This window comes from Poecilia formosa, unplaced genomic scaffold (assembly GCF_000485575.1).
Source record: "Poecilia formosa unplaced genomic scaffold, Poecilia_formosa-5.1.2 Scaffold124, whole genome shotgun sequence".
Classification (NCBI taxonomy): domain Eukaryota; kingdom Metazoa; phylum Chordata; class Actinopteri; order Cyprinodontiformes; family Poeciliidae; genus Poecilia; species Poecilia formosa.
In genome coordinates this window covers 539,714-566,411 of record NW_006800063.1, presented here as the reverse complement: position 1 = coordinate 566,411, position 26,698 = coordinate 539,714, and the positions used below count along the sequence as shown (strand labels likewise).

Sequence of the window (26,698 nt, the reverse complement as noted above, 5' to 3'; positions counted from 1 at the left end):
GTTGTAACCCTTTCAGATCAATTTTATAAAATAAAAAATTAACAGAATTAAAAGTATTCTCCAACCACTTACATCAGAACTAAAAAAAACAAAAACAAAATATGACAGAAACAGTGACTGCTCAAGGAAAACAAGAACATTCCTCTTTAATTTTATTAAAATTATTTTTTACAATAGTCTGAAAATCATATGAACATTTGAGTTTAATAATCTTGTTGAAATACAAATTCAATCAACACTGAACTGAGTCCTCATGCAATGTAAGGATGATATTATGACATAATAAGCATTTCTGGCCCTACAGAAAGCTTGGCATCGAGACGAAAGCTCTGTTTGTTTTGCTTTACAGTAAAATCATATTTAAGAAAATAAAGCAAGCAAAAATATTGGTACTGTTTTTCCATAGTGCTCTTCTCTGCAAAATATTCTATTCAGTTCATTTTGATCTTAACTTTAAGGGCGTTCTTTGCCACTTTGAGTGTAGAAATTTGTAGGAAACTAACATCTTTTAGAGCGTCTGATAACGTCTCATTGCCCCAAACCTGAACAATCTCAAAATCACATGCTGAAAAATGATTAAAATCTTACTTTTCAATCACTTTTGAACAGAATCCACCCTCGGAAAGAAGCCCAAGCACAAGCTGAAGTGTGTGAGTTCGGTCCTGCCTTTCTAAATCCCGTTAATGCTCCACGTGACTCAGGTGTGTACTTCAGTATGCCCTGCTCTCCCAGTTCACCTACATTCAGCGTCACAGACTTTCATTATTTCTGATCCCCTGTAGGAAAGTCAGTTTGATATAGAGATATTCAAATAAACAAGCCTCTGTGGAGAGCCTTGTTTGTTTTGTCACACAAGTCAAAGTACTGTTGAGAAAAGAGTTCCAGACACTTTTTTCATTATGATCAGATTTAGCAGAACATAGTCTGACCTACACAAACTCTGTCACTGTCCTACATACTCACACAATTAACCCATTAAATAAGAACAGTCGCTGACGTGGCAGAGCTCCAAAACTTGAAACATAACAAAAGGTGCAAGGTCATGGAGAGAATCAAGCACACAAAGAGGCAGCACTGGCGGTATGAAAGTCTTCTTTGGGTTCATGTGGAAACAGTGATGAGCGTATTTCAGCAAGATGAAGACATCAGCACACGTAGTGTATAAAAAAAAATTGTAGAATTATATTTGATTAACACAAAATTGTGGTACCCTGAAATAAAAATAAAAATTTTTAGGGGGGGAGGATAATCTGAAAAGTTTGACATGTGTTTGTATTAGCTCTGTGTTTACTGACCGACCAAAATATAATTACGGAGAACTAGAAAGAGTGTTAGGTCACATCACAAGCTTTGGACATTTTATGATGTTCAGTCTTTCTTCCAAAAATGGAAAGAGAATGGCAAAACTGGAAAATCCCAGATTCATTAAAGGCATAAATAAAATGCCACATAGTCCCAAAACACATCAACTCTATGGTGACACATGGTGGTGGCAGAATCATGTTTGGGACTTATTTTTGTCAGGAGGACTCGTGAAGCTGGTCAAAAGTCAATAGAAAGATGGGCGGGGCTAGATGCAGGGCTGTCATGGAAGAAAACCTGTGAAAGACTTGAGACTGGGGCAAAATGGGTTTCCAAAAAGGATATTGATGCAGAGGAGACTGAATACAAACACGCATCACAATTTTCAGATTTTAACCTGTAAAAACAAAATGAAACACAATATGTATGTGAAGTGTCAGAGTACACGCATTTATCCATCGCAGCAATGAACAACAACGTTTCTGGTTGTTGGCTGAAAATCACCTGAGATTCTTCAAAACACAGTCACTGGGGTTCTCCAAGTCTTCTCCACAAACACAATTTATATGTGTCATCTTTTTCTTCATTAAAATACACTTTGGTCTGTCTTTATGTGATATATTGGACTGCTGTCCTGTGAGACATTCAACATTTTTAACTCTGCGAATCTGAGGCAATAATAAGGGTTTTCCTGCCATCTAGTGGTCAGTGGCAGCACTGCGTTTCGGTTACAATAAATGGAGGTGAAATTAGAAGGGAAATAAATAAACAAGGGTTCTAATTAATGACTTCTACTGACACAGAGCTGATGAGACAACTCTTAATTACATTGGGGAAACACTCTAAGGCACACTTGATTATGTTTGTTAGTGTTTTATAAGTGATTCTGCTTTTTATAACTGGACAACGAAGCAGGTCGCAACTCTACAACATATATTTCTTGAATGTTTTGTTTTTGGGTATGAATTTGAAACAATTTTAGAACAACATAGAATAGAATAGAATAGAATAGAATAGAATAGAATAGAATAGAATAGACGATAAAAAATTGAAGGGAGAGCTTTCACCTGATCCTACTCAGCTAAAGAAGTCCCATTCACTCCATTTATTAATTGAATGCTATAATAATTTCCTTTTGTTCACACAATCAGTGTAATAACTAAGCAGGATCATACCATTTGGTTACATACTAGGGGTGTGCTGATGGAATACAAAACCCTTTTCATAATAATAGCAGGCAGTTGTCTACATGTTGTCCACTACGATAAGAATCTGGAACCCAGATCAGCCCAGTCTCAATAAAATCCTCAGGGTTTATACCTTAAAGCGGTGTGGCAGGAGAAGCGGAGAGGAGAGGCGCTGCTGTCTGGTCTGGTGAAGCGCCAATGTTTGCCTGGAGAAGTTACATTTTCGGGCTTTAAGAGGAAGCTTTGTGTTGGGACAATGGTGAGGATTAGGGTTTCTCTGTAATCCATTGGCACACGGAGTACCAAACTCGCTGAGAGGAGGATCGTTGCACCATGCTTGCAAAAAATACAGTATAATATTGTTTTGGTAATCCCAAAACTGAGTTAATTGGGCCCCAATGTTGTTTCAAAGTGCCTAAGAACTTGTGAGCAGACTTTAAAGTACAAAACCCTGCAGGAGGATTTATGTTAGGGACCCTTTTTTCTATTAGGTCTACGACATGAGCCATTTCATGGTGGTGGTGTTTTGTATGTTTTAGGAGAACAGTATATGGGTCTAAGAAGCTGATTAATTAATGGTGTGTAATCCAAAATGCTGCGTTTTAAATAGTAAAATACATTAGTAAAATACTCGTTTCTTGCTTTGTGGTTCTAAATATTACCATAGTCACTCTTGAGTTTTGTTAACTTCCCTTAACGCTACCGCAGTGAAAACCTTCGGATTTCGACTCGCCTCATGGCCAATCAGTGAACAGCAGTCTGTTCATGTCACCTATATGCTCTGCTCAGCTCCGATGGTTCCTGCTCCTGAGTAAGGACCAAAAAAGCAGGTGTCAGACTGGAAAAACCAGTAAAAAAGTGGGCCATGTAGAGTAGAGCCAGTGACAAACGGCCTTTTTCTAATCTTCCCCAACCTCTTGCTTTATAATCCTCTCGAGGGTTTGCATTTCTTTCCAGCTGGTTTTCCCTCCACCAAACATTTCTGCAACCCTCTGTGTCATGGCGTTGCCTTCAGGCAATAAACCACATATCTGTACCTCACGTTGCTCCTTTATTTTATTTTTTTGAGGGGATGACTTTTATTTGGACATATTTTTGTCCAAATAAAAGAGGCATTGAGGTTCATGTGACCTTTTTCTTAGAAGAGGAGCAGTCTTTTTTACGAAGCAGAGTTGCATGCTGCACCTTGCCTCCTACTTGTAAGTTATACATCACTTTTCTTCATGTTTAAATTTTGGGTGACTCTAACTAAAAATATTTTTATGTCTGTGAGTATGTAAAGAATCATTGGAGATCATTTCAAGACAATGTTTTAAAAATAATTTATATGCTAAAACTGTTTTTTTGTTTTTGTTTGTTGCCTCAGAGCAACATTGCACAGTTAGGGTCCTATTGTTCAGACAGTATTATTCTAGTGCATTGATATGAAGTTGATTACAAAATAATTATCACAGCCAATATTTTTTTTATTGTAATATTGACTAACAGCAACAGGAGATGGATGCAAGATCATTTCATGGACAAAAGGTGCATGGTTCATAAACTGGGGTCATTCCCAATGAAAACATGAGGATCCACTGTACAACCCTTATTTCATTGTTTGTTTATCCTCAAAACTAACTTCAGTCCCAAGGAGTGATGAGCTGGTCATCAGTGAACAAATGGTCCCATTCCAAGGCAGGGAAAGACTGAAGCAATACCTGCCAAACCCAAAAATACAGGTCTGCAGGGTATTTTATATGGCTGGTGCAGATGGTGTTCTGTACAACTTGAAAATCTACACAGGGCGAGCCGTACCACCACCACATCTACCAGATACGGGAGCTGATGGAAATGTTGTCCTTTGCTTGGCTCAAATTCTACCAAAGAATCAGAACTACAAACTCTTAAAAAAAGAACCTGCACCCCTAACTATAACGACTGATTTGAATCTGGTTGCTGCAATCCATAGATAATCAGATAAACAGATGGTGAGAACCAGATACGCCTATAATCAAGTGCCAAAAACATGATACACACTCTTTTTCATATCAACAAACAATTCCTTCCTGATGTTTAACATATAGTAGGGAAAAAGACTGATTTCAACATCCTTAGTGATTCCAACTCTGCCAAACATTACACATGTACAAACACACAAATGCTCATTTTAGTAATTTGCTTAAATGTATCACTTATTAATGAAAGTTAGTTGTTTATTTTATATTTGGTGAGTTGGAACTATGTCTGATTTATTTTTGTCAAAAAAAAGGGTTTTCTTATGGATATAGTTTTTGTTTGATTTGTATTTACTTCTCATAATCGCTGTAGAAAACACTGCCGTTTTAGACCCCTTGTAGCGCAATGTTGTCCTGAGACAACAAACCCAAATCTGGTTCCGGGAGGTGTCAGGGTCCGATTTTATGATTGGTATGTAATTAAGGGCCAAAGAATGCAGGAAAATATTTTCTCCAGATTGTGTACACCACAGCAGAGCATTTCACATTGAGAAATTTTTGTCGCTTTGTGATCCATAATCATTGAGCTTAAGGGAAACAGAGAGTTGAAATACTGAAGTCCATATGTAACGTGCACACATTTCACTTTTTTAGCAGAATTATTCCAACAATTTGAGATGCACCTGTAAATGACTGGACTTCTGTCTCCTTTGAAACAGCGGTCTGATTGGTAGAAAAGAGCCCTAACCTTGAGGTAACCTGCAGGCCTATGGTCAGAGATTAGTGCGTCTATTTTTGTCCCCCCCACCCCTAGTTGGTACTATCTTTGTTAGAGGGTCTCTTCCTTTAGACAATACAGCGACGACATAAAGACCAATTTACAAAGAATACCACGATACATAAACAAGACATGTAGAAAAAGACACGCTTTACTTTTGTTGGTTTTAAATATCTGATAGCTGGCTCTAAATATTGTGTCGTTTCCTCTGTCGTACTTCTCCTTTAAGCGCCGAAAAAAAAAACACACAGCTATGACGTGAGGAGTAAAACCTGCTGGCTGCCTGTCCACTGAAAAGTGAAGTGTGTTTGACGAAGCAGTGGGTGTCGGACTTTCTCTGTTTATTTGTCCTTTCTTCATTGGTTTCTGTCGTCTTTATTTTAATTTTTTAGATTTCGAGATTTGTCCAAAGCGAAACCAAACATTGTAGCTAACTTAGAGGATGTTTTAGAGAAGTTCCTCCAGCGTTTTTTTTGAGGAACCGGTGGAAGGCGGATACCACCGGAGATGGATAAGCTAACCTATAGCTCACTTGTTAGCCGACAGTCATAGATCACAGAATAGACTCGAGCTAGCATGCTAACAACTGTCTAATTTAGCATTTATCGGCTAACTGAGGGTCTTTACTCACTCCTAGCATCAGAATTATTCCATGCTAGACTTTGGGTCTTATTTTTTCACCGTTTTTAGTCTGTCAGAGGCCAGCGAATTCAGGAAGACTCAATTTCTGATCAAAAAAGGAGAACGACGGCGCGGAATTGTCGAGAAGGGACGGCTAAGTTATCCCTCCAGCTCAGTCAGACAAGACTGTGGACATTATGCTGTCTAACGCTCAGAACCAACCACTGTTTCCGAACCCGGCGGGCCAGCAGAACCCCACGGGCCACTTCCACGCCAGACCCCACCTACAGATCAAGAAGAACGCCATAACAGACGAGTACAAGATCACCGGCCAGGTGCTGGGGCTGGGGATCAATGGCAAGGTGGTGGAAATCTTCCAGAGGAAGACCGGTGACAAATATGCGTTAAAGGTGAGCCACAGTGGTCCGATATGTCACCCAGTTAAATACTGTAGTTGACATTATAGATGATCTAGTTGATGTGAAATCATTAATAAAAACAAAGATCTATTTTTCTACCTATCAACACTGATATGGATATACGTGTTGTTGAACGTCTCAAACTTAATTTAATAAGAGCCATAATATTTTTGCTTTTCTCTAAGGCCTTAAAAATTAATTTCCAGCCCCCAAAATATCTAATTTTCCACAAGAGGCCCTTCCAATAGATGTATCAGTGAGTTAAATGCATAACTTCATTCATTCACTGGCTGCTGTATTTTGTTTTCAGTGATTTGAAACTCTGGTTGTGAAATTTGGGTGTCATTGTGTTGTGACGAAACTACTAGCTCTGTGATGCAGAAAAGCAATTGCTGCTGTCGAAATAAATTCATCGCCAGGCATTTAGCCTTGCCCATAAACATGCAGAACAATTACTGGTTTAAAATTGAATTAAAACCAAAGCACTCTTGTTACCAACCATTACCATGGTTAAATTTCACAGGGTAGTTTTCAATAGTTGGCCAAACCTTTCATCAGTAACATAAAGTGATCTAAAGTTTACTTTCTACTATAGGAAGGTGCTGAAGTAAGGAAACCCAGATGCAAAAGAACATCTAATAGCTGGAAAACAAACGTATACATTTAAATAACATTTGTATTTAAGTTGCTCAGTACTAAATAAGTAAAATATATTTATTTTATTAAATAATCAGTGTCCTAGAGTGAATCTGAAGACTTACAGAGACCCTAAATGTAAGAAAGAAGATGTTGTTAGAACATTTTATATATATATATATATATATCTCACATTGTTGGAGCTGCTTCCAGTCACTGTAAAACAGTTTTGCAAATATTTTTAAACAAGCGCGAGTGAACATTTTCAGCCTGTTTTTTGACACAGTTGTCAAAGTATTATTCAGTGACCTCTGCAAATACACAACCAGAATTGCTCAGATACCTAAATGAATCCCTTCTAATACAAATTAATGGTGTTCCATCACAGCAACTTAAAACTGAAAAGGATGACACAAAGTAGCCTTGCTGTGCCAACTGAACTGGTGATGATGCAGTTTCACATATCTTCTCACATCTCTGTACTTCCCCTGACTTTACTTCTAATCACCTCCCTGGCTCTGAAACGCTTGGCAACGGGTAACTGAAGTGTTGGTGTTAGTGATGTTTGTTTATAGTATTTTCAATAATTTGGAAAAGAATTGGAGTTCCACTAGCTTATTTACTGACTCATTTCTACGGTACAGGTCTAAATGCATTTTTTTTTTAAATCACATCATCGACAAGCGTCAGCAACTGCATCCTGCTGAAATGTGATGGAAACGTGCCATGACTAGCTCTGATTACTAACCTGGTGATAGAGTAGGTATCTGTGAGCTAAACGTCATAGGATTGACGTTTTATTGTGTCATGTTTACGCTTGAACATAATTACCATTCCAGCGCTGTTGAGGAATCGATTCAGAACAGGTTCTTCCTCAGCTCGCCTTGAAATGTTGACACTTGCTTACTGAGCTGCACATATTTGAGTTAAATGGTGATAAGAATAAAACCCATGCAATGTGACGCGCTGCATTAGGTACAACGCCTGAAGATCACTTTCTGCCTGGTCAATGATTAATGAGGGGCAGACGTCTTTACAGATAAACGCACACTAGACTGATGCATGTCCACATTTAGCAAAGATCTATAAGGATGAATGAACTTTTTCTGGGCTGCACTGAGGAGCACTGTGTGACTTTTGTTTATGTATTAAAATCTCCAAATTAGTCACACTCTGGGGAAACCCTGGTCATAACTTCTCTTGTGTGTTAAACAAGAGAAGTTCCTATTAAGATTTATGTAGGTCTCTCTGCCGATCTTGTAGAGATCGGCAGAGACAGTAGCACCAGAGTAGCGTTTTCCTCAAAATTATTTCAACATAATATTTTTAGTTGCCAATTATAAGTACTAAGTTTTGTGTAATCTGCTGTTTATGGGATTTGAAAACTAAATTCTAGGGATGCTCCGATCAGGTTTTTTGCTGCCGATTCCGATACCGATCATCCATGAGGCCGATCTCTGCCGATCACTGATCATTGGAATGGCTGTTAATTTTTCACTTTTGGTAGAAATGATACCATGTTATCTGGCAAAATGGAAAAATTATCTGGCAATAAATTGACCTAATTTAGACATAATAGACATATTTTATTATATATCTAAAATCTTTTTTTTTTTTAAGTTACATTCTGCAGCTTTAAGTTGACATTTGGTGTGAGAGTTCACTGCAGGTGGAGGTTGAGCGGCGCTACGTCTGTGAAATATTACTACCAGTAGCGAGAGCTGAACCAGCGTCTTTGCCCGCCAGCTCGAAGACCTGAATTATTTTGCGGGTTATTTGTTTAGCTTTCTGACCGTGATGCTAATCCTGGTGAGTGTTGGTAGTAGTGGGCTGCTTTACCTGCTATCTATCCCCTCCGGATGTTCTCCTACATTGAGCCTTGATGTAGCCAAACTCCGTCAAGTGTTTTTTTTTTTTTTAATGCATGTTATATTTGTTGTGTTGATGCATTTTGAGGTGCTTTACCCCCAAGGTAATTTCCCGCCGCAACACACAAACTTTCCCATTTACTCAGAGCGTTAAAGTTCCACACGACAAGGTTTGTTGCTGCACAGCGTGAAGGGAAAGGGAGATGAGCTGCGAAGTGAGATAAATGTGATCGGTTTTGGTGATTGGCAGCAAGAGACAGAGATCACCGATCATACACTTTTTCAAAGAAATCGGCCGATTATGATTGGTGGCCGATCGATCGGCACATCTCGAGTAGATTCCCAAGAGTAGATTAGTTGGGTCACTAATAACCTACTTGCTAAATGAGGAAAAACAAAATAAAACATGGCAGGTTGTGATTTATAATTTCAATGCATGTTAAAAATCATAAAACTCTGGGTTTATTATCTGTATGAGCTCATTATTTTACTTCAAAATCTCAGTTGTGCATTTTATAAAAAAAAATAACATAAAATAAATGCCATCGCAGTGCAAGTTGAAAGTTGGCATAGAAGACACAGGAAGAAGCAGAAATAAAAAACTAAATTAAAAACTGAGCTTTTCTTCCAAACACCAAACTATTTGAATGAAGGCTGCCTTAATCTCCATTTCACAGTCCCTTTATACATAAATGTGCTTTCCCATGATGGTCTGACAGTAATAGGCCGTAATGTTTAGAAAAAGTTTGCAAAAGGGGAAAAATCATGTGCTACTTTAGACATTTTGAATTAAGGAATCTTATTGTCTGTCATGTTAAAAAAAACCTGAATCTGGTACAGTGCATCAAATACTAATATTTATGTTTTAGTTGTGTTGTCCCTTTTTTAAATACAGTTTATTATTATTAGCTGCTTCATAGTGTTGTGGGCACGGTTACGAGTCATTTCACAGATGTTGCATATATCACATCTCTGCCTGATGACACTGGTTCTGCTCCCTGGAAAAACAACAAAAAAAAACCAACCAAACAAGAAACAGATACCTGTTTTTATAAGATTGTATCAGTCCCAGAGATGGAAAATTTGGTTGATAATGCAGTTAATAGAAAGAATGGCTCTTTGTGAAGCTCTGGTTTTTATTCCTAGACGCACGGGTATATTTTGAAACTTGGCTCATAAAGCAAGTTTCCAGTGACCTATACAATCCAGCTGTGACGTGTTTGGACAGTTACCAAATAAGGTCATAAAGATACGAACATTTAACAATGTTCACATTAAACAGAATGTAAAAATTTAAATATTTCTTTAATAATTTGTTGTTTCTGATGCAACCCAAGAGCTCCTCAGGGAAGTGGGGGGCTTTGCAGAATATTATAAATATTCAGACAGTGAAGTGGGTGTTATTCCCTATCATGGTGTCCAGACAGCGTAGGAAAAATAAAACAGCATTGACCCAGTTCTTTCATTTCTAAACTCTGCATTACCCAAAAACTGCAAGAAGGGATGAAACGTGTAAGGCAAGAGCACATCAGGAATGCTGCTGCGTTTTTATCGGCTCTCATAAATTCTCATAAGTAACACACACCAGAAGGGTCATGTATGTGTAAGTGTTCAGAGACATCAGACTTGTCTCTCGAATATTTTTAGTTTCTGTTTGTGGTTGTGCTAATGTATGAAAACTCAAAGGTGACAAAAAAATGTCTCAACAGCAGCGTGTCATGCTGTGAAATACTTTGCAAAATGTTGCTTTGGTTGTGCTAACCCAGTCCGGTCTAATCCATTGTGTTCAATGAGAGTCCAGGATCAAGTACCTGTAAAGTTGTATTGATACAGCATGTGCATTTCTTGGACCACATATTGTTCTGGTTTTGCAGAATAATGCAGTCTTTTTATCTGGAAAAAATCTGGTTATATGGATATTCTCTTAGGTTTAGTAAACCTCACACTATGACGGAAACTTCTTATTTAGTCACTTGTGTCTATACCTTATTCCCGGCAAATGCTTGGCAGACTGACGTTTCCTTTAAACTTAATAATTTATGGCCTTCTACTGTATCACACCTAATATGGCCTCTCTAAAAATCAATAACTTTTTGATTGACCTTATACATGCTTCCTGTGTTGATTGGTCTGCCCGTAATGTGTCCTTGTTACGGAAATGTTTTTAGATGTCTGAAGCTCTGCAAAATGTTGTCGTCAAGTGAAAAACAAACAAAAAAACAACAAAAATCCTAAACCAACCATACCTAAACCAACCAACAAACCAGTTTTTTATGTGGATGATGGACTTAATTTGACTAAATTAAAAAGTACCAGTAAAACAAATGTCGCTGTCTTGTATATGTCTAGCCCTGATGTTAGCATAAAGGTGAAAGTAATTACTTTCTAAAGTATATACGTCGTAATATTGAACCCTTTTTGTAAAAAATTCAACATGTATTGTGTTCAAATTCTAAGTGTTTTTATTTGGCTACACCTTAAATTTGGACTTCAGGGAACACCAGGAATGAAGAATGCTGCATTTTATTGTGATAAATAATAATTAACCATTGAAGATTTCAAATCCATTTTGTATATTAATTTTCTTCAGTCGAAATTTAAAGTCATCATTTCAGCTCCTCTAAAATATCAAAACAGATTTAACAATTTTCGATTCAGAAATGTGACTTTTTCATTATTACTCCATACATTTTGTTCCAGATTTTTCTTTTAAATAACCACCAAAAACGGTGAAAATATTCAACTTTATCATTTAAAACTTAAGTTTAATTATTTTTAGTATTTAGTCTGTTTACATTAGACCATAAAAACCCAAATAAAAGGCAACAGGATTGTTCCACATTAAAGCCCTGGCTCTATGGATCCTTGATGTGATGCATAATGAAAACCTACGAGTGCAGCTGACGCATTTACTGTCGGTGTTTGTATAACCTGGGCTGGTTTAACATGCCATGCAGCGGGACTCTGTCGTACTGTTTGGGCCTTATCTGTTTATCAAAGCTACGGAGAAGGGATCTAGAAGTATTTGGAAAGAACATGGTGTTAGATTGAGCTGAGAAGCTATGCGGTGTGACGACTCTTCAGGGGTAAAATGTAAATACATGGGTGGGCAGCAGGAGGGGGATGGTGTGTGACTGGGCTGCCTGAAATAAACAGCTAGGAAAACAACCATCGATCTAGCGTCTGTACCTGCTGGTTCACGTAGGATTGAGAGAGGGGCTGGCGCCCGTCTCTTGTAGTTAGAGACGTGGTTCGCCAAGGGCAGGTCCCTAGTCTGTTAGAGGACAACACAAAGACAAACAACCATGCAGAGTGGCTACAATTGTTACAACTTATATCCAACACGTTTAAAAGTTGTGAAAATCGCTCCTTATGGTTTTCTACCAAAGTGTAAACACACCTTTTAAAAGGTCTGGCTTTTGTGAGGCAAAATGAGCCAAGTGCAGCCTTCTCACATTTATCCTGTACAATTTAGCTGAAACGCAAACATCTTTAAAGGTGTTAAAGAGTCAAAAATCGAGTTGCATTAGTGAGTCAACCTTTAAACTAATCCTTTCATTGAGCATCTTTTGACTCAAATTTAGCCTCCAACCTTTTGTGGTGAGAGTGTATTGGGATCACACAACTTGTTAATATTTTCCCACTTCACCTTTAAATGGTTCAACAGATCAATCAGATTGGGATTGTGGGAACATTTCTTGTCCAAAGCCATCTTCTGGTGATCCCACAGATTTGGTTCTCATTTCTAAATGGGCAATTTTAAACCGTTGAGTTCCATCTTCTGTCATTTTGGAAAACAACTTGGACTTATTGTAATGCTGAAAAAGCAACTCCGTTTTCATCTTCAGCTTGTTTGCAGACTTTTGATGTTTTGGTGTTAAACCCTGTAGGTATTTGGAAATATTAGTGACTTTTCCCACCTTGACAATCTTTAAATAAATAACTCCAGACTTGATTCAGCCACCTCCATGTTTCAGTGTCACGGTCTCAGTAATGCGCAGCAATGTTCATTTGGCAAATAACGCAGCTTCTGGTTCAAAAGTTCAACTTTGCTTTTATGAGATCATAAAAGCTACAAGGTTTTGAGAGATTTTAACCAGGTCTGGGTGTTTTTCTCTGGAAGAGAAGAATCCTGCATTGCAACTTTTTCTTATTGTGGACACATGGAGAATCCAGAAGCCTGTTGTCACATGAAGAAAAATAACACTTGTTGGAAAGTTTTGCAACTCCTCCAATGTTGCTGTGGAGCTACTTGAAGCCTTCATCGCCAGTTTCTGGCTCATCTATTTATTTATTTTTTTTAAATTCATTTCTAGATAGATAGAAGTACTTTATTCATCCCAACTGGGAAATTACTGTGCAGTTGCAGCATACACATACACACAGATCAAATTACAATATGAAAAATAAAATAAAAATAAGATAAATACATAAAATGTAAGATTCTGTACAGTATGAACAGTGTTATTTCTCCCGTTAGAGGTGACTGGTTGGCCCTTCTTTTGACTTTGTCTTGTAATCCCACTGATCCAATGTAACAAAATGCCAGCTGGCAAATATCAGGTAAATCTTAGGTCATGTGAATATTATTCAATTTTAACTCAATTCGATACAGTTGAACTAAACAAGATTAAATGCTGAATCTGAGTCAAAGTTGAGTTTAAATCTGTTCAAATTTAGTCATCCAGGTTTTTGTAGCTTTTATGTTTGTGCTTTAGATGGGCTTGTTTTTTTTCACATCAAGTAGTACAGCATAAATATCACATGTGGAAAAGTTAAAATGATACATCTCTTCCGATGTTTTTTTACATCACAACAAAACTGGCATTTGAACATGGCTGCGTATGCTTTCAAGGGTCACTGCAGGTAAACATGGCAAGCTGGTGTAAAAAAGAGGAACTGAATATATTAGGCCGTTTAAATTTATGACCACTAAACCACTAAGCCTTTTGAAACATGGTAGAACTGATTTTACCTAGACACTGTTTTATGAGGACTTGGCAGCCATAACAACGCCCATGGATAATAAATCCATCTGATTTCACACTGTTGTCTGATTAAACATTAACATGATTACAGTGAAGTAACTGTGGCAATATATCACTCACAAAAAGAGGAAAAATCTCCAGACGTAGAGGTGCTACGTCAGCCCTCCGAACAGTTTTTCACCTCTGTTTTTTCATACATGTGTAAAATCGTAACTCCATTTATCTTTAATAATCTGACATTTCTATTTTTTCTGTCCCTAAAGAGGGAAATCCCAGTCTTTTGGTCATAAGACATTCATAGGTTAGGAGAACAAGGTATTTTTCCTTAATGGTTCTTCAAGTTATCATCATTAACACTTTTTTTGTGCTATTCATTATTGACACAATTCCCTTTAAATCGTTTTCTGTTAGAAACCAGATGTATTTGATGTTCACTGACGGTAAGAACAACACTGCCTTTAAACTTTAGGGTTTGTGTGATTTGCATTCGAGTATGGTTTTTATTTTCGGTATTAGGTTTTCACAGACTTTTCCATCTTGAGGTTAGATTGAAGGATTTGTAAAATCTGATAAACACCGCTTCGTTTTTTAAGTTAAACCAGGTCAGCAGATGTAGTTTTCTTTTTGATACTGAAATTTGGAATTCAGGATGATTCATTTTTTCCTAATTGTATTTTCCCTGTCCTAAGTGTTTAATCTTTATTTTATTTGAAATGTGAAGCTGGTGCTTGAGGCCGCTCTGCCTTTTGTAACTAACCTTTACTTTTCAACTCCCATCCTTGAAAACTAACGGTGGGAGTTGAAAATGAATACATTTCTTTCTCTGTTTTACATATTTATGTGTCACTTTCCTGGTGTGTCAGGAAAGTGACACATCAGGAATTGTCACGGTAGCAAGGAATTGCTACTGTATTCTTTGGCAGCCTTTTGTTCAGATTTGGAGAAACTACATGATGCACAAGAAGAATACCAGTGACACTTTCACAGACCTACATAAATCTTACTAATAGGAATTGTGAATATTTTGATTGTAGACAATTAGTAACTCTTATTAGTCCAAACTGAGGCCATGCTTGTATTAGAATCTGTGTTTATCATATGTGTGACTTCTGGAGGAGCCACTCACACACTTGTGCAGACCACCACTTTCTATGTGGGCGGACGTGCAATTGTAAGGATGTGGTTTGATAGATGGAAAAGAAACTCGCTAGCAAGTTGTGTGGCCGAGTAATTTCCAAGCTGATGCAACTGTCGTACTGTAAAGAAGAAAAAAAAAAGACCAAAACTTGGACTTGTTCAAAAATATAACAACTCTTATATAATGAACACAACTTCTAAAGCAAAACTTTATGCTTGTATTCTTCAGAAAGCCTTTCTCTGCACGTTATTTGCTACTTGGGATTAGTTCCTGATAAGGAAGCAGTGTGGTTAAATTGTGCTGAATGGTGTTAACGGTAAAAGGAAGCATTTTTCCCCTTCTTTGCAAAGGTCATTTAACCAATAACCAGTCTTGCTGCTCTGTTATGAATGGTAGCCAAAACGACCAATACTGAAACTACCTTGAAGCTTGTTTTTTTCAGGAAGTCTAACGCTCACCTCAAAATTTAACTGAAGTTGTTCAGTCGTAAACACTAGAAAGGGCAAAGATAGTGAGATCTACACTTGATAAGCGTCTAATCTAACTTTATCAAATTTTAATCGTTATATGGCATGCATTAAGTATAGGTGCCACCACTTTTCAGTAGTTTTAGCAGAACATCCTCATTATTATTATTATTTTTTAAATACCCAAGGGAGGCTATTTTTAGTTTCCACTTAAACTTTATTGCAAGAAAAAAGTATGTTGCTTTTGTTTTAAACATTTCCACAAAACTCAACAAATAGAATAATTTATTGGAAAGTGTACAATGGAAATAGATTGACCTGCTTGGTGCTGTCCTTTATCTCACAAGGAATGCCTCAAATTATTGAGATACCTGAAATGACTGCTGTGATTAAGCAGATAGTAACTCTGTGAGGACGACAGATTTATGTGACGTCTGTTATGCAGTCATTTTAGTGCTGTCTAAGTAGGAAATAATGAATGAATGATCAAAGGGAGGTGAAAGGCTTTTTTATTTTTTCTTGTCTGTGCTCAGTATTTGCACATGAGCACTACGTCTACAATCTGAGTCAGGTCAGCAGTTCAACATTTAACACACATGCTTTTAATTTGTACAAGTGACCCATGTGTGGTTCACTGATATAGTTCACAGATATTGGTGACAAAACGCGGTCCACGCCGTGAATCATGAGGTTACCAAAGGGCCGAGTTAGTGAGGTCCGACCAGATCGTGGGGTGGAGATTGTTTGGGTCAGAATTACATCTGGTACCTTTTATTCTGTTTTACTTCAATCAATAGCATTATCTATTGTTTCTAGTTATCCTTATCCTGCACACCCTTGCATTTGATCTTCAAAGACTCAATAACGCCCACTCTCTTTCCCATTAGGAGCTTTCGTTCTGCATCAGGAAGTGAGACGACAGAAAGTGTTACAGCGTTGGCTCTAAATCAACACATCCGTATCATGGAGATGTAGTAGACTCTCACTTCCTCCTCCGTTAGGACACTGGCTAAGGGAGCAACTGCCAGTTGTTTAACAACCAAGGCTGCAACACTTCCTGTCATCTCACTTCCTGATACAGAACGAAAGCTCCTAATGGAAAAGAAAGTGGGCGTTGTTGAGGTTTTGAAGATAAAATGCAAGGCTGTACGTGATAAGGATAACTAGAAATGACAGATAACGCTGTTCATGTTTAAGCAGTCAATCTTCATGAGGTTATTTATTTTATTTTTTAAGTTTTACAGTTCAAACCACATGTTAATATACACATTGTAAAAATAGTAAAAAACAACTATTTTTCTTACTGTCTTTTAAGACTAAGCTAACAGACTTTGCCTGTTTGGTTCTTTTTGCAGTTAAAGCTTGGGTACAAATTGGTATTTCCAGACACAGTGATTGCAATCGAATAGATGCAAAACGGTCCTGATTTTGGCACTATGGAAAATTTGTGTGCAGAACTAAAACCGTGTTTGAGAGCATGTCCCAAACCTGACTCAGTTGCATCAGTTCCATATTCAGGAATGGGACAAACGTCCAGCAAACTCTTGTGAGAAACTTCTGGAAGGAGACTCAAAACATTTGGTCCTGGTCATACAGCATAAAAGTAAATGCTTGTGAATTTATGAATTTGAACAAAGTAAACAAAAACAACTAATTATAGAACAGGAAACGGTTTGATTTATTGTCAGTGAGGAAAAAAAAAGGTTATGTTTGTTTTTTTAGCATGTGTGAACACCTGGTTTCTGCTGTTTACAGTTAAAAAATGCTTAACAAATGCCTTTAATACCCCAACGACACAAACACATTTCTGACTTTAATGAGTCTACACTGAACAAGCCAAAAGCACAAACTGCATCTTCCTCTGGCAGCTCGTTGTTTAGCCTCTTTTTGTCGGCATAAGAAGCTTTTCTGATTGAGCTGAGCTTAACCCGTCACCTCTGCATATTCTTAGTTCCCTGCATGTTTTCACTGCACCTTCATCCACAGTGTGATTCTTAACTAGCCGTTTTGTGACAACGCAGCAAGTGGAGGAAGTGGTCTTCTTACGCTGAACTGCCTCTCGCCTCCTGCTGTTTTTGGCCCGCCCTTGGGAACTTTTGTTGGGGCTTGTGGAAGTGTATTGTGTGCCCATCTGCCGCCATCTTTTCCCGCCTTCTTAATAAGCTTCACTGTTTAGCTCAAAAGGGCAAACAACAGATGATTGGAGGGCGGTGGGGGGGCACGCTGCACAAACACCAGCAGTGAGGTCACAGGAGTCTGCTTTTAATATGCATTGCAGGTGGCCTACGGACAGAAGGAGTGTTTTTGTTAGATTTTGTTGGCATTTAAGTTTTTTATGTAATGGGATATTACTTTCACTTTTAGGTTGTGATGGGAAAACAATTTAAGATTTTTTTTTTTTTTTTTTTCATTTTTTTAATAGAGAAATATGGTGCAGTTCTGGTCAAAACATGGTCGTCTCACTTCTCTCTGTTTTAAGCTGAAATCTCACATTTCAGCTTAAAATATGCAAAGTGTCCAAAATATCTCACTGTGCGTAACTATTTTTTTTTCCCCTAAGCAACGCATCTGCCTGTGGTTCAATTGTTTTTATCGTGATGTTTTGTCATACCAGCACTTGTACTGTTTTTGATTTGGGTGTTAAGTGATCCACAATGTTGTCGTAAATATGGTTGTAGACCAAAGGAAGTTTGAATAGTTGCTAATGCAGTTTGAAGTTTGAATATTTGCTAATGCAGTCCTTATATTTTTTTTGTTTGTTTTTATGAAGCTGCTATGATAGGAAAATGGTATGATGATTTTTTTGTTTTATAATACAAAGCAAAAAAAGTATGCACAAACCCAATATATTCAGAAATGCATTCAGAACTACAAAGACAAAAGAATTGATATAAGAATAGATGTACAGTGCTGTGTTTTTTTTGTTTGTTGTTTTTTTGAGTGCATTTTGCTATATTTATGTCCAAGTGGATTATGTATTTTTGTGTTTTCCTAGTTACTCTGTTTAGAAAGATGCAAGCCAGGCTGTAGTTTGTTTTGCCCTTAAGGTTCGTCAAACTGGGCTGCATGTGTGGTGTTGATATAAAACATAGGTGTGCCCAAACCCTCCATACTGCATCTTCCTGGTAATTGTTGCTATGTATTATTCTGGCAGGCTCTAGTCTTTTCTGTCTGAAGAATAAATCTATTTCTTTTGCCCTAACGTATAGATTAGAGGGACATTTAATTCTTTAATTTAGTTGCCACCAGAAATTCTTTGCTAACCAGAGGTTAAAGAGATTTTAGGGATCTTTGGGTCTTCTAAGACTCATTTGTTTTAATTGGCTCACCAGCTAAATGAATTAAACTGAGTTGAATAATTCAGGGGTCTTCAGCTCCACTCCACCAGTCCTGCTGTCCTGCTTACTTTGGATAAATCCCTGCTCCAGCACACCTGAATCAAATTAATAGTTAATGGGAAAGTAATTCAACTTTTTTTTTTGACTCAGGCTTGTTGGAGCAGGGATGTTGGTTTTTCTTGGCAAATTGTCCCAACAATCCATTTTTTTAACAGGTTGGTAATAAAAGTAAATATTTCACAATTTTGTCTAAATCATTGGTTGAGTTGCAATTAAATAGTTATGTTAAATAAAAAGCAAACACAGAATGGCTTCTAGATTTTAAGTTTTAGGTACTGAACCTTAGACCACCTCAAGAAAAATTTCTGTAAAGGAGAATGTTTTCACTCTTTCATGGGTTTTTTACATGCTCAAGTCAACAGACTGAAGGTATACCCCCAGTGGGGTGGATTACATTGTTTTTTTTTTCTTTTAATTCATGCTTTACACTTTTAACAATGTTCATTCTGTCTGAATTTGGATAAAACTTTGCTTTTCTTTTGTCTGTCGTTCTGAATACAAACAGACTACAATGCCGGTAGTCTCCGAATGTTTCAGATTATTCTGAAAACTGAATTCATTTGTTAAAAACTAACTAAGCTGCTGGGAAACTTGTGGCTCTTGGAAAATGACTAATAATGTATTCAGCATGTAGCAAGGATAGAAATGCATGCCAAAAGCCTCCCTGGCACAGTTATGAAGTCTAAAATACAGCTACACTTTTTTGGTAATTCAGATGCGGCTGCTTTATTTTGACTGCTGTCTGCTTGTGCCTACAGCCTGCATCTGATTGATGTTGAATTAAATTTGAAAAATAATTAATTCTAAAGAGAAATTAAAGGGTGTAACTCAGACTTAACAGCACCATTACCACTGTTTTGAAAGTAATTTATTTCAGGGTTAAGAAATATTCCCATAATCGTTAAAGCTTGCTTCTAATCTCTGTGCTATTCTGTAAATGTGGATATTTAGCACTTTGTGTGTGAAGTTTCTGTTTTACAACATTTTTTGGTGTATTATATTGACCTACATTTAGTTGAGATTATTTTCTCAATTGGTACAATAATGCCTGTAAATTACCCTTATTCCTTCGTAGATGCTAATATTTTTGTACTTCAAATGCTAAAACCTGCAAACTATTAAAGCTTAACTTAAGTTGTTTCTTTTATTGTTCTACCATTTTGGACAGCCACAGCTGCTTTCCTCTGTAAACTGCTTGCTTGGCAGCACACAAGTCCACTGACAGTGTGTGTTGTGAAGCACCAGAGATACTTTTTGCTCAGAGGAATGAAGCTCACTCTATTGTATTACGACAGTGGGCCGGGTTGGAATGTAACATAGCAAAGTAGATGGACTGTGGCTCATTGTCCAGGCTCCGTTTTTTTATATATATATATATATGTTTTTTACACATGAGAATAAATAAGTGTTAATTGCAGGACAGCATGATGTCTCTCTAATTGAAATATGTGCAGACACTCATTTATTATTAGTCTTTTTTTCAGTTACACAGCTTATATTATAATCACTAAATGAATTGTAAGGAAATAATTTTTGGTTTAAAAAAAAAGTCATGTCATCTTCACTTACTTTTAATGAACTGATTAGTTTATGCATAAATTTACCAGACTAGATGAATACACATGCGTGATTGATGTGTGTGTGTGTGTTTTGCAGGTGTTCCTAGGTCACATCCTTATTTGATCAGGTGTTTTACTGCTATGCGAGACACAACTTTCTCTTTCTGCTGTTGGTTGTTTGAGCTGATGACTATCCACTGTTTACTCTTCAGCATACGTGTTCTTCCAGTTCATATAAAAAAACTCAAAACATTTTGCCTATTTAAATTATTCATGTTATTGCATCAGACAGTGCTGTTGAATTTTAGTGTTGTTCTGTTGGTCACAAACATTAAATTAATTACTGACTGCTATTTTCATGTAGACGTTTTTACAAGGACTGACAGAAATAAAGTCATAGACGATGTGCTGACAAAGTGCCGCAGACAGAGGGCGCCACCTGCTCACAAGTCTAAATAAAAAAAATACTCCTGTATATTTAACATTTCGCCATCTGGTGGCAGCATAACACCTCCAGGTTGCTGCTGCTTCATGCTACGTGCAACATTGTCATAAGATGGCCATTTTTTTTAAATGCCTAAATGGAAGAGGAAAAACAGAAAATAACTTCACTACTTTGAATTTTATCTTTTTGTTACTCTGTCACTACTCTTGTAATCCAGGTTGTTCCATGTTCAATAAATAAATACTTGCATATGGTACACGTGTTGTTCGTCACACTCACTCTTTTTGTGTTTGTGCTCAGATGCTGCAGGACTGTCCCAAGGCACGTAGGGAAGTGGAGCTGCACTGGAGGGCTTCCCCATGCGCCAATATTGTGCGCATCATTGATGTTTATGAGAACCTCTATCAGGGCAAGAAGTGTCTCCTTATTGTCATGGAGTGGTGAGTGCACAGTTTCTACACAGACCCTCATTCAACAGAGGTTCTCCTTTATAGATGGTGAAACACTTTGTGATTCAATTTATTCACTCATCAAAATGGCAATATTTTAAGATTTCTGTTCCTGTTTGAGCTGAAAATTCAAACATCTTCATATTATGTCTACATTATTTATCGTTCAGAGTGTCTACAGCTTCTTCTCCATGAGAGCAGCTTTAACTGGTTCCTCCCCACTCAGCCCTGTCCAGACTCAACTCCAGTTGCAGATCCTGCATGGCTCTTCTCTGCTACCTCTACCACTCTGGGGGGTAGAACAGGCCGCACCTTGCCATGTATCATTCGCAAGCTAATTTTATTGGCAGCAGACTGCATTTTGCAGGCGAAGGCTGGACCTTTCAAGATCCAAACAACAACGTCTCAGCCACCACAGTGTGGACTGGCGGATATGTCGTCTGCTATCAGAAAGCTGATAGTGTGGTAGGGCGTAATCAGAAGCAAAACCAGAAGCACATGCATCAACTTGTGCATGTTGATGCACAAGTTGATGCATCAACTTGTGCTTCAAGTTGATGTTATTTCGCTCCAGGAGCGAAATAACTGGAGTTATTTCGCTCCAGTTATTTCTGGAGCGAAATAACTGTGATTTCACATCCCTGCAAGCAACACGTGACTCAGAAAAACGAGAATGCGACGAAAAGACGAGCAACTGTGCAGCTCTGGTTAACGTTCTGTCAGATCAAGTTTTGCACTGACTGACTTGAAACACCGGAACTTAGTTTGACGTGACTTGCGTTTTATTCTTTGTTTGGGTTTTCGTTTTCAATAATGTTCGTGCATGGATTTTGCACTGCATCGTTTGACTTCATCACCTGAATCTAAAGCTTGCACACGTCCGTAAAAGTGAAAATAAAGTGCTGCAATATAGATAAATTTGTACATTTAGCAAAAACAATCAGCTAACCTGAATTGTTTTCATTATGTTTGGGCCAGATATGAATTTCTATAAGATAAAATGAAATATCTGGGTTTATTTGAGTCCATGCAAACCACAACCTCAAGGTTTTCAGTTGCTGAATGTTGCTGCCAACAACCTCATCGGAGCACCAACCACAGCTCCTGAGCTCTCATGGCTCGCCCACGTTCCTGCTCATAATCACAGCAGCAAAACGTTGAGGAACACGCTGCCAACGGCCACGCTAAAGCTTCAGTAGAACCGAACCAGACATTCACCAGCTAGAGTTGAGCTTGACAATGGCAACTGGGCTTAAACTGTCCTAACAAAATACAGGAAAATCTATTCTGGGCAAAATAAATCACATCCGTAGCTCTTCCGACTTGCCCAACATTCCCTCCTTCATTGGAACCAAGGGTCAAGTTCATGTCATGCTTCATTCGCTAGCGTAAGAGTGGAAGTGGAAGCAATTTGTTTCCGTTTCTCAGAGATGTCAGGTTTTTGGCACTTTTTACAGTATTATTTCAAATATTTTTCAATTTGTACTTTTTTGACTTCAATGACAATCTGACTCCTGATCCAGTTTCTTTTATTAGGATTTTTCTCATTTCTTTTTTAAGTTAAATATTTAAAATTAAAGAGTTGCAAGTTGATAATGAAGAAACAAAAACCCATCAATTTTCCTATTTTAGTTTATGTTCAAAGCATGTTTCAACAATTTAAAAGGACACCATTATGTAAAATAGACTGTTTTGAGCTTTACGTCATTTTGTCACAATATTCCCTCATAAAAAAACATTCTTGGAGTGTTGCTTTGATTTGAGAAATTTTTTAATCTCCAGTGGCAAAACAAGTAGTAGGTGCCTTTGAGGTGCAGCTCCTCCTCAGAGTTGCAGTTTCCTAGCATCCTTACTGCTCGACTCCCCCACTCTGCTCCTTTAAACTAGCCAGCAGCAATTAGCAAACACCTGGTGGAGCTGTACATCTGCTGAGCTCATATGAGCCACTTCTCAGTCAAATGGTTTTAAAAACGTTGTTAGACTTAGGAGAGAAGCCATGTTGTGATGAAGTCCTGAAGGTGGAGTTTTGGAAAGAACAGGCATTTATAAAGTAAATTACGAAGTCAAACATCTTCCAAGTCTTTTGATTTATATAGTATTTTCATAACAACTGAATGTAACGGAGGTACTTTATTGTGCTATAGAATAGCACTATGTGCCTGGAAAATGCATTATACTGCCCCTTCAAATCGTACATCAGAGAACTTTGACACGCAAACTGATTTTTGCTCTATTTAGCTTTTCTCTTTCTTTCACCTCACACCTTTCCCAGCTTCTGTTTCGCTTTGCTTTGATGAATTTTCGCAGACGTCTTTAACATAACCCAAAATGACTTGCCAACTACCTGTACCCATCTGATTTGTTTCCATTGAACATTTTGGATTGTAATCACTTTTGAAAATCTACAATTTCAGAAGTCTAGATGGTATCAACAAGTTTCGTCACATTTTCGGTTTTGACGATTTTTTAATCTGAATAGAATTAGAACAACTTTGTCCACCAAGTGTTAGGTGGACGTCCACCGTCAGCTCCTCTTTCCTGTGGGTTGAGTTCAAAGTGGTTCTGACCGCACCAGTGAACCGGCAGGTCCACCTACTCTTATGCACTAATATGTTTATTATTACAGTTAATAAACATATTTCCTGCTACCTTAAGAACGTTAAGTTACTTACAGTGAGAGAATATCCTAAGAAATGTTATTTGAAAATCTAAAGCAAAACGTATCCAGTCTTTGAAATAATGACAGCCCACACAACATGTGGTCGGTGAATAAATCAGTTTGTACTACGTGCTATCGGAAGTGTCTTGCAGGCTGACTTACAAACCCAATTTTGATCGTAAGTCATAAAAAGCCCAAGTCTGTTAGTCCTCATGCAATGTGATGCTGACCAAACGATCAGTGAGTCATTTATTCTTTTTATTTGTTTCGTTTTTACCCATTTAATGTTTCTACTTCCAGAAGGGATGTGCATGCTAAGTGTGATTAAAGCTTAGCATTTCATCTTTAGTCTGAAGTTTTTATTGTTACAGGTCAGTGTGGTTTAATGTGCAGAGTAGGGCTGTCGTAAACAAATATTTTAGTAGTCGAGTAATCCATCGATTATTATTATGATTAATCGAATAAAAAAAAAATTATCAAATAAAATATTGGTAAATCTGGCACACCGGTGTTACGATCGGATATCAATATCAGTCCAATTTTCATATTTAAGCATCCCTAATAGTTACTTCTCTGTAGATTAGAAAACTAACCTGTGACAATAATAGATCACTTTCTAAGTTAACCTGAAGAAAAGTTATAGAAAAATCTGAAATTCTATTCAATTTAATAATGGAGGCAGGCTCACAAATACACTTATAAAAATGTCTATGATCCAGCTTTTAGTTTGTATTCATCTTCAGTGAGTTTAACAGATGAACTCTCCCCTTGCCCCATACCTGTCGAGCTTTGAGTTTGACAATAAGGGAAATGTCACCTGGAGTGGGGGGCAGGCGAAGGAACGAATGAACGTAAGTTGGGGAGGAAATGGAGCAGGGGACAGCCGAACGCAAGTCAGGGGGAGAAAGACGACCGGTAGACCAGGGGGAGCAATACGGGATATTTACGGCACCTTCGTTCGTCACACTCAAACTCCTCTACCAGCCATGTACCGCCACGATGCGCTCCGCCACCTGTTTGTTCAGACCGGGATGATATGAAATTTATTGTGCGGTTCGTCCGTAAAGCTACACTTACACTGTAAGCATCAACTACTCAGCTGCCTGCCATGTTCAGTATATCCGCTCACCTGTATAAATACTCCTCAGCGCTCTTCCCGCTGTTCGCTCCAAACCAGCAGCGCCCGGAGGAGAAAGGCTGCCGTACTCCAGGCATCGCACCATGATGCTTGTTGGTCCCCAAAAACGATGAAAACCCGGGCATCATCATCAATCAATAAAATCCCCACCGGCCGACTTGAAAACTGTACGTTATGCTGCTAACAGTTGGCTTTTGTCAACAACTCGGAGGCGGAAGTCAGAGCTCCGCGCAACACAAATAATGTCTGCTGGAACACGGTATGCTAAATAATAAAACATAACTCAACGAAGCTTCGAGACAGGCAAATTTTCCTCGAGAAATTTTAATAATCGAGGTACTCGAATCATTCGAGGAATCGTTTCAGCCCTATTGTACTTTATATTGTGAGCTTCCCAGAAATACATTGGATGTTGAATAAGTATGAAAATGAACTAAATAGCAGGAATCTGTCTGGTTAGCTAATTTTGCTACATTTATCTGTGAAAAACACACACACAGTAAAAACATGGCTTCAGCAACTTTGTATTTGTTTGCATGATGTTTAACATATAAAAACTGAGGAAAAAAAGATCATAAGTTATGTGGAAAAATATTCTTTAATACAGACACTTTATATTTCACTGTCTTTTTCACAGGCTTATTATTTTACCATTTAAAGCTAATTTAATTTTATTTACTGATGGGGAGAGGCTGTTATGATAAATATTCATTTGTTCATAAGTGACTATTGTATCGGTAATGCATTGTGATGACTTTTCAGCTTAGTCTGATCCTTATGGTCTGAGTTGAATCATTTAATTAAGATTCACAGTTCACTATTTCGTGAAGCTGTCATCATTGTAATGATTCAGTTTCTGTTTATTTGTACAGCCCACAGGTGCTAGCATTAAGAAGGCAAAGTTTAAGCCTACAAAGGTTAATTTTATTCAGCTTTTATTGTAAGTTTACTCAGCATGACCTTGGTGCAAAATGACCCATTTCCTCTAAACAACTTACTGTTATTTCCTTTCCATTTCCACTTTGTTGCATTTTAAAACCGCCAAACCCCCATAAAGTTGTCACACGTGCATCCTTTTTGCTGTGTGGTTGTCCTCGCTGCGCAAAGGCAGACGTGTGAGCTGAGGTGCTCATGCAGTGGTGTAGCAAGTGATGAGTAATTTCCTTGAGAGATTCTGTGACAATTAAAGAAAAAGGTAGTTTTTCTTATGAAATCAAAACATTTCCTAGAATATTACACTTGGAGAACTATCTTGATGACCTGATTGTTCTGCAACCTGACACATGAGTCATTGGGTCTGACCTACATTAGGCACTTTGAACAATTGACCCATGTTGTGTAAAGGGTCACAATGCCAGGGTCTCTACACAATTTCCAAAATTAATCCCTTCCTAATTAAAGTAACCTAGACAAGCATAGATGTGTTTATCTTAAACATGTTCAGTTACAAATAGTTTAGTTTAGAACTCCTTAATCCAACATTGGTAATTAAGACACATTAATGTATAAAACAACTAATTTCAATTTGATTCGGTCTGCATTTATTAGAAATAGTCGTTTGAGATGTGGAGTAAGTCTCTAGTTTATGGTTTCAGATGGTTAAACACCCTCACACTGCTGATGGGATGTGAAACAGTGTAGGTTGATGTGTGTGTAAGAATGCTGTTTCATTTTTTTTTTTTTTTTTTTTTTTTTTTTTTTTTTTTTTT

The 26,698-nt window shown here is 37.7% G+C and overlaps 1 protein-coding gene across 1 annotated transcript in view; it reads left to right on the top strand.

The window, feature by feature from the left end:
• Positions 1 to 5,460: 5,460 nt before the first annotated feature.
• The window catches only part of mapkapk2a (MAPK activated protein kinase 2a), a 29,300-nt gene continuing 8,062 nt past the window's right edge, over positions 5,461 to 26,698 (top strand). Inside the window, exons 1-2 of the mRNA XM_007561240.2 lie at positions 5,461 to 6,235; positions 21,044 to 21,183. Of these exons, the coding sequence (XP_007561302.1) occupies positions 6,023 to 6,235; positions 21,044 to 21,183 (353 nt within the window). The 5' untranslated portion in view covers positions 5,461 to 6,022. The remainder of the gene's footprint in view (positions 6,236 to 21,043; positions 21,184 to 26,698) is intronic.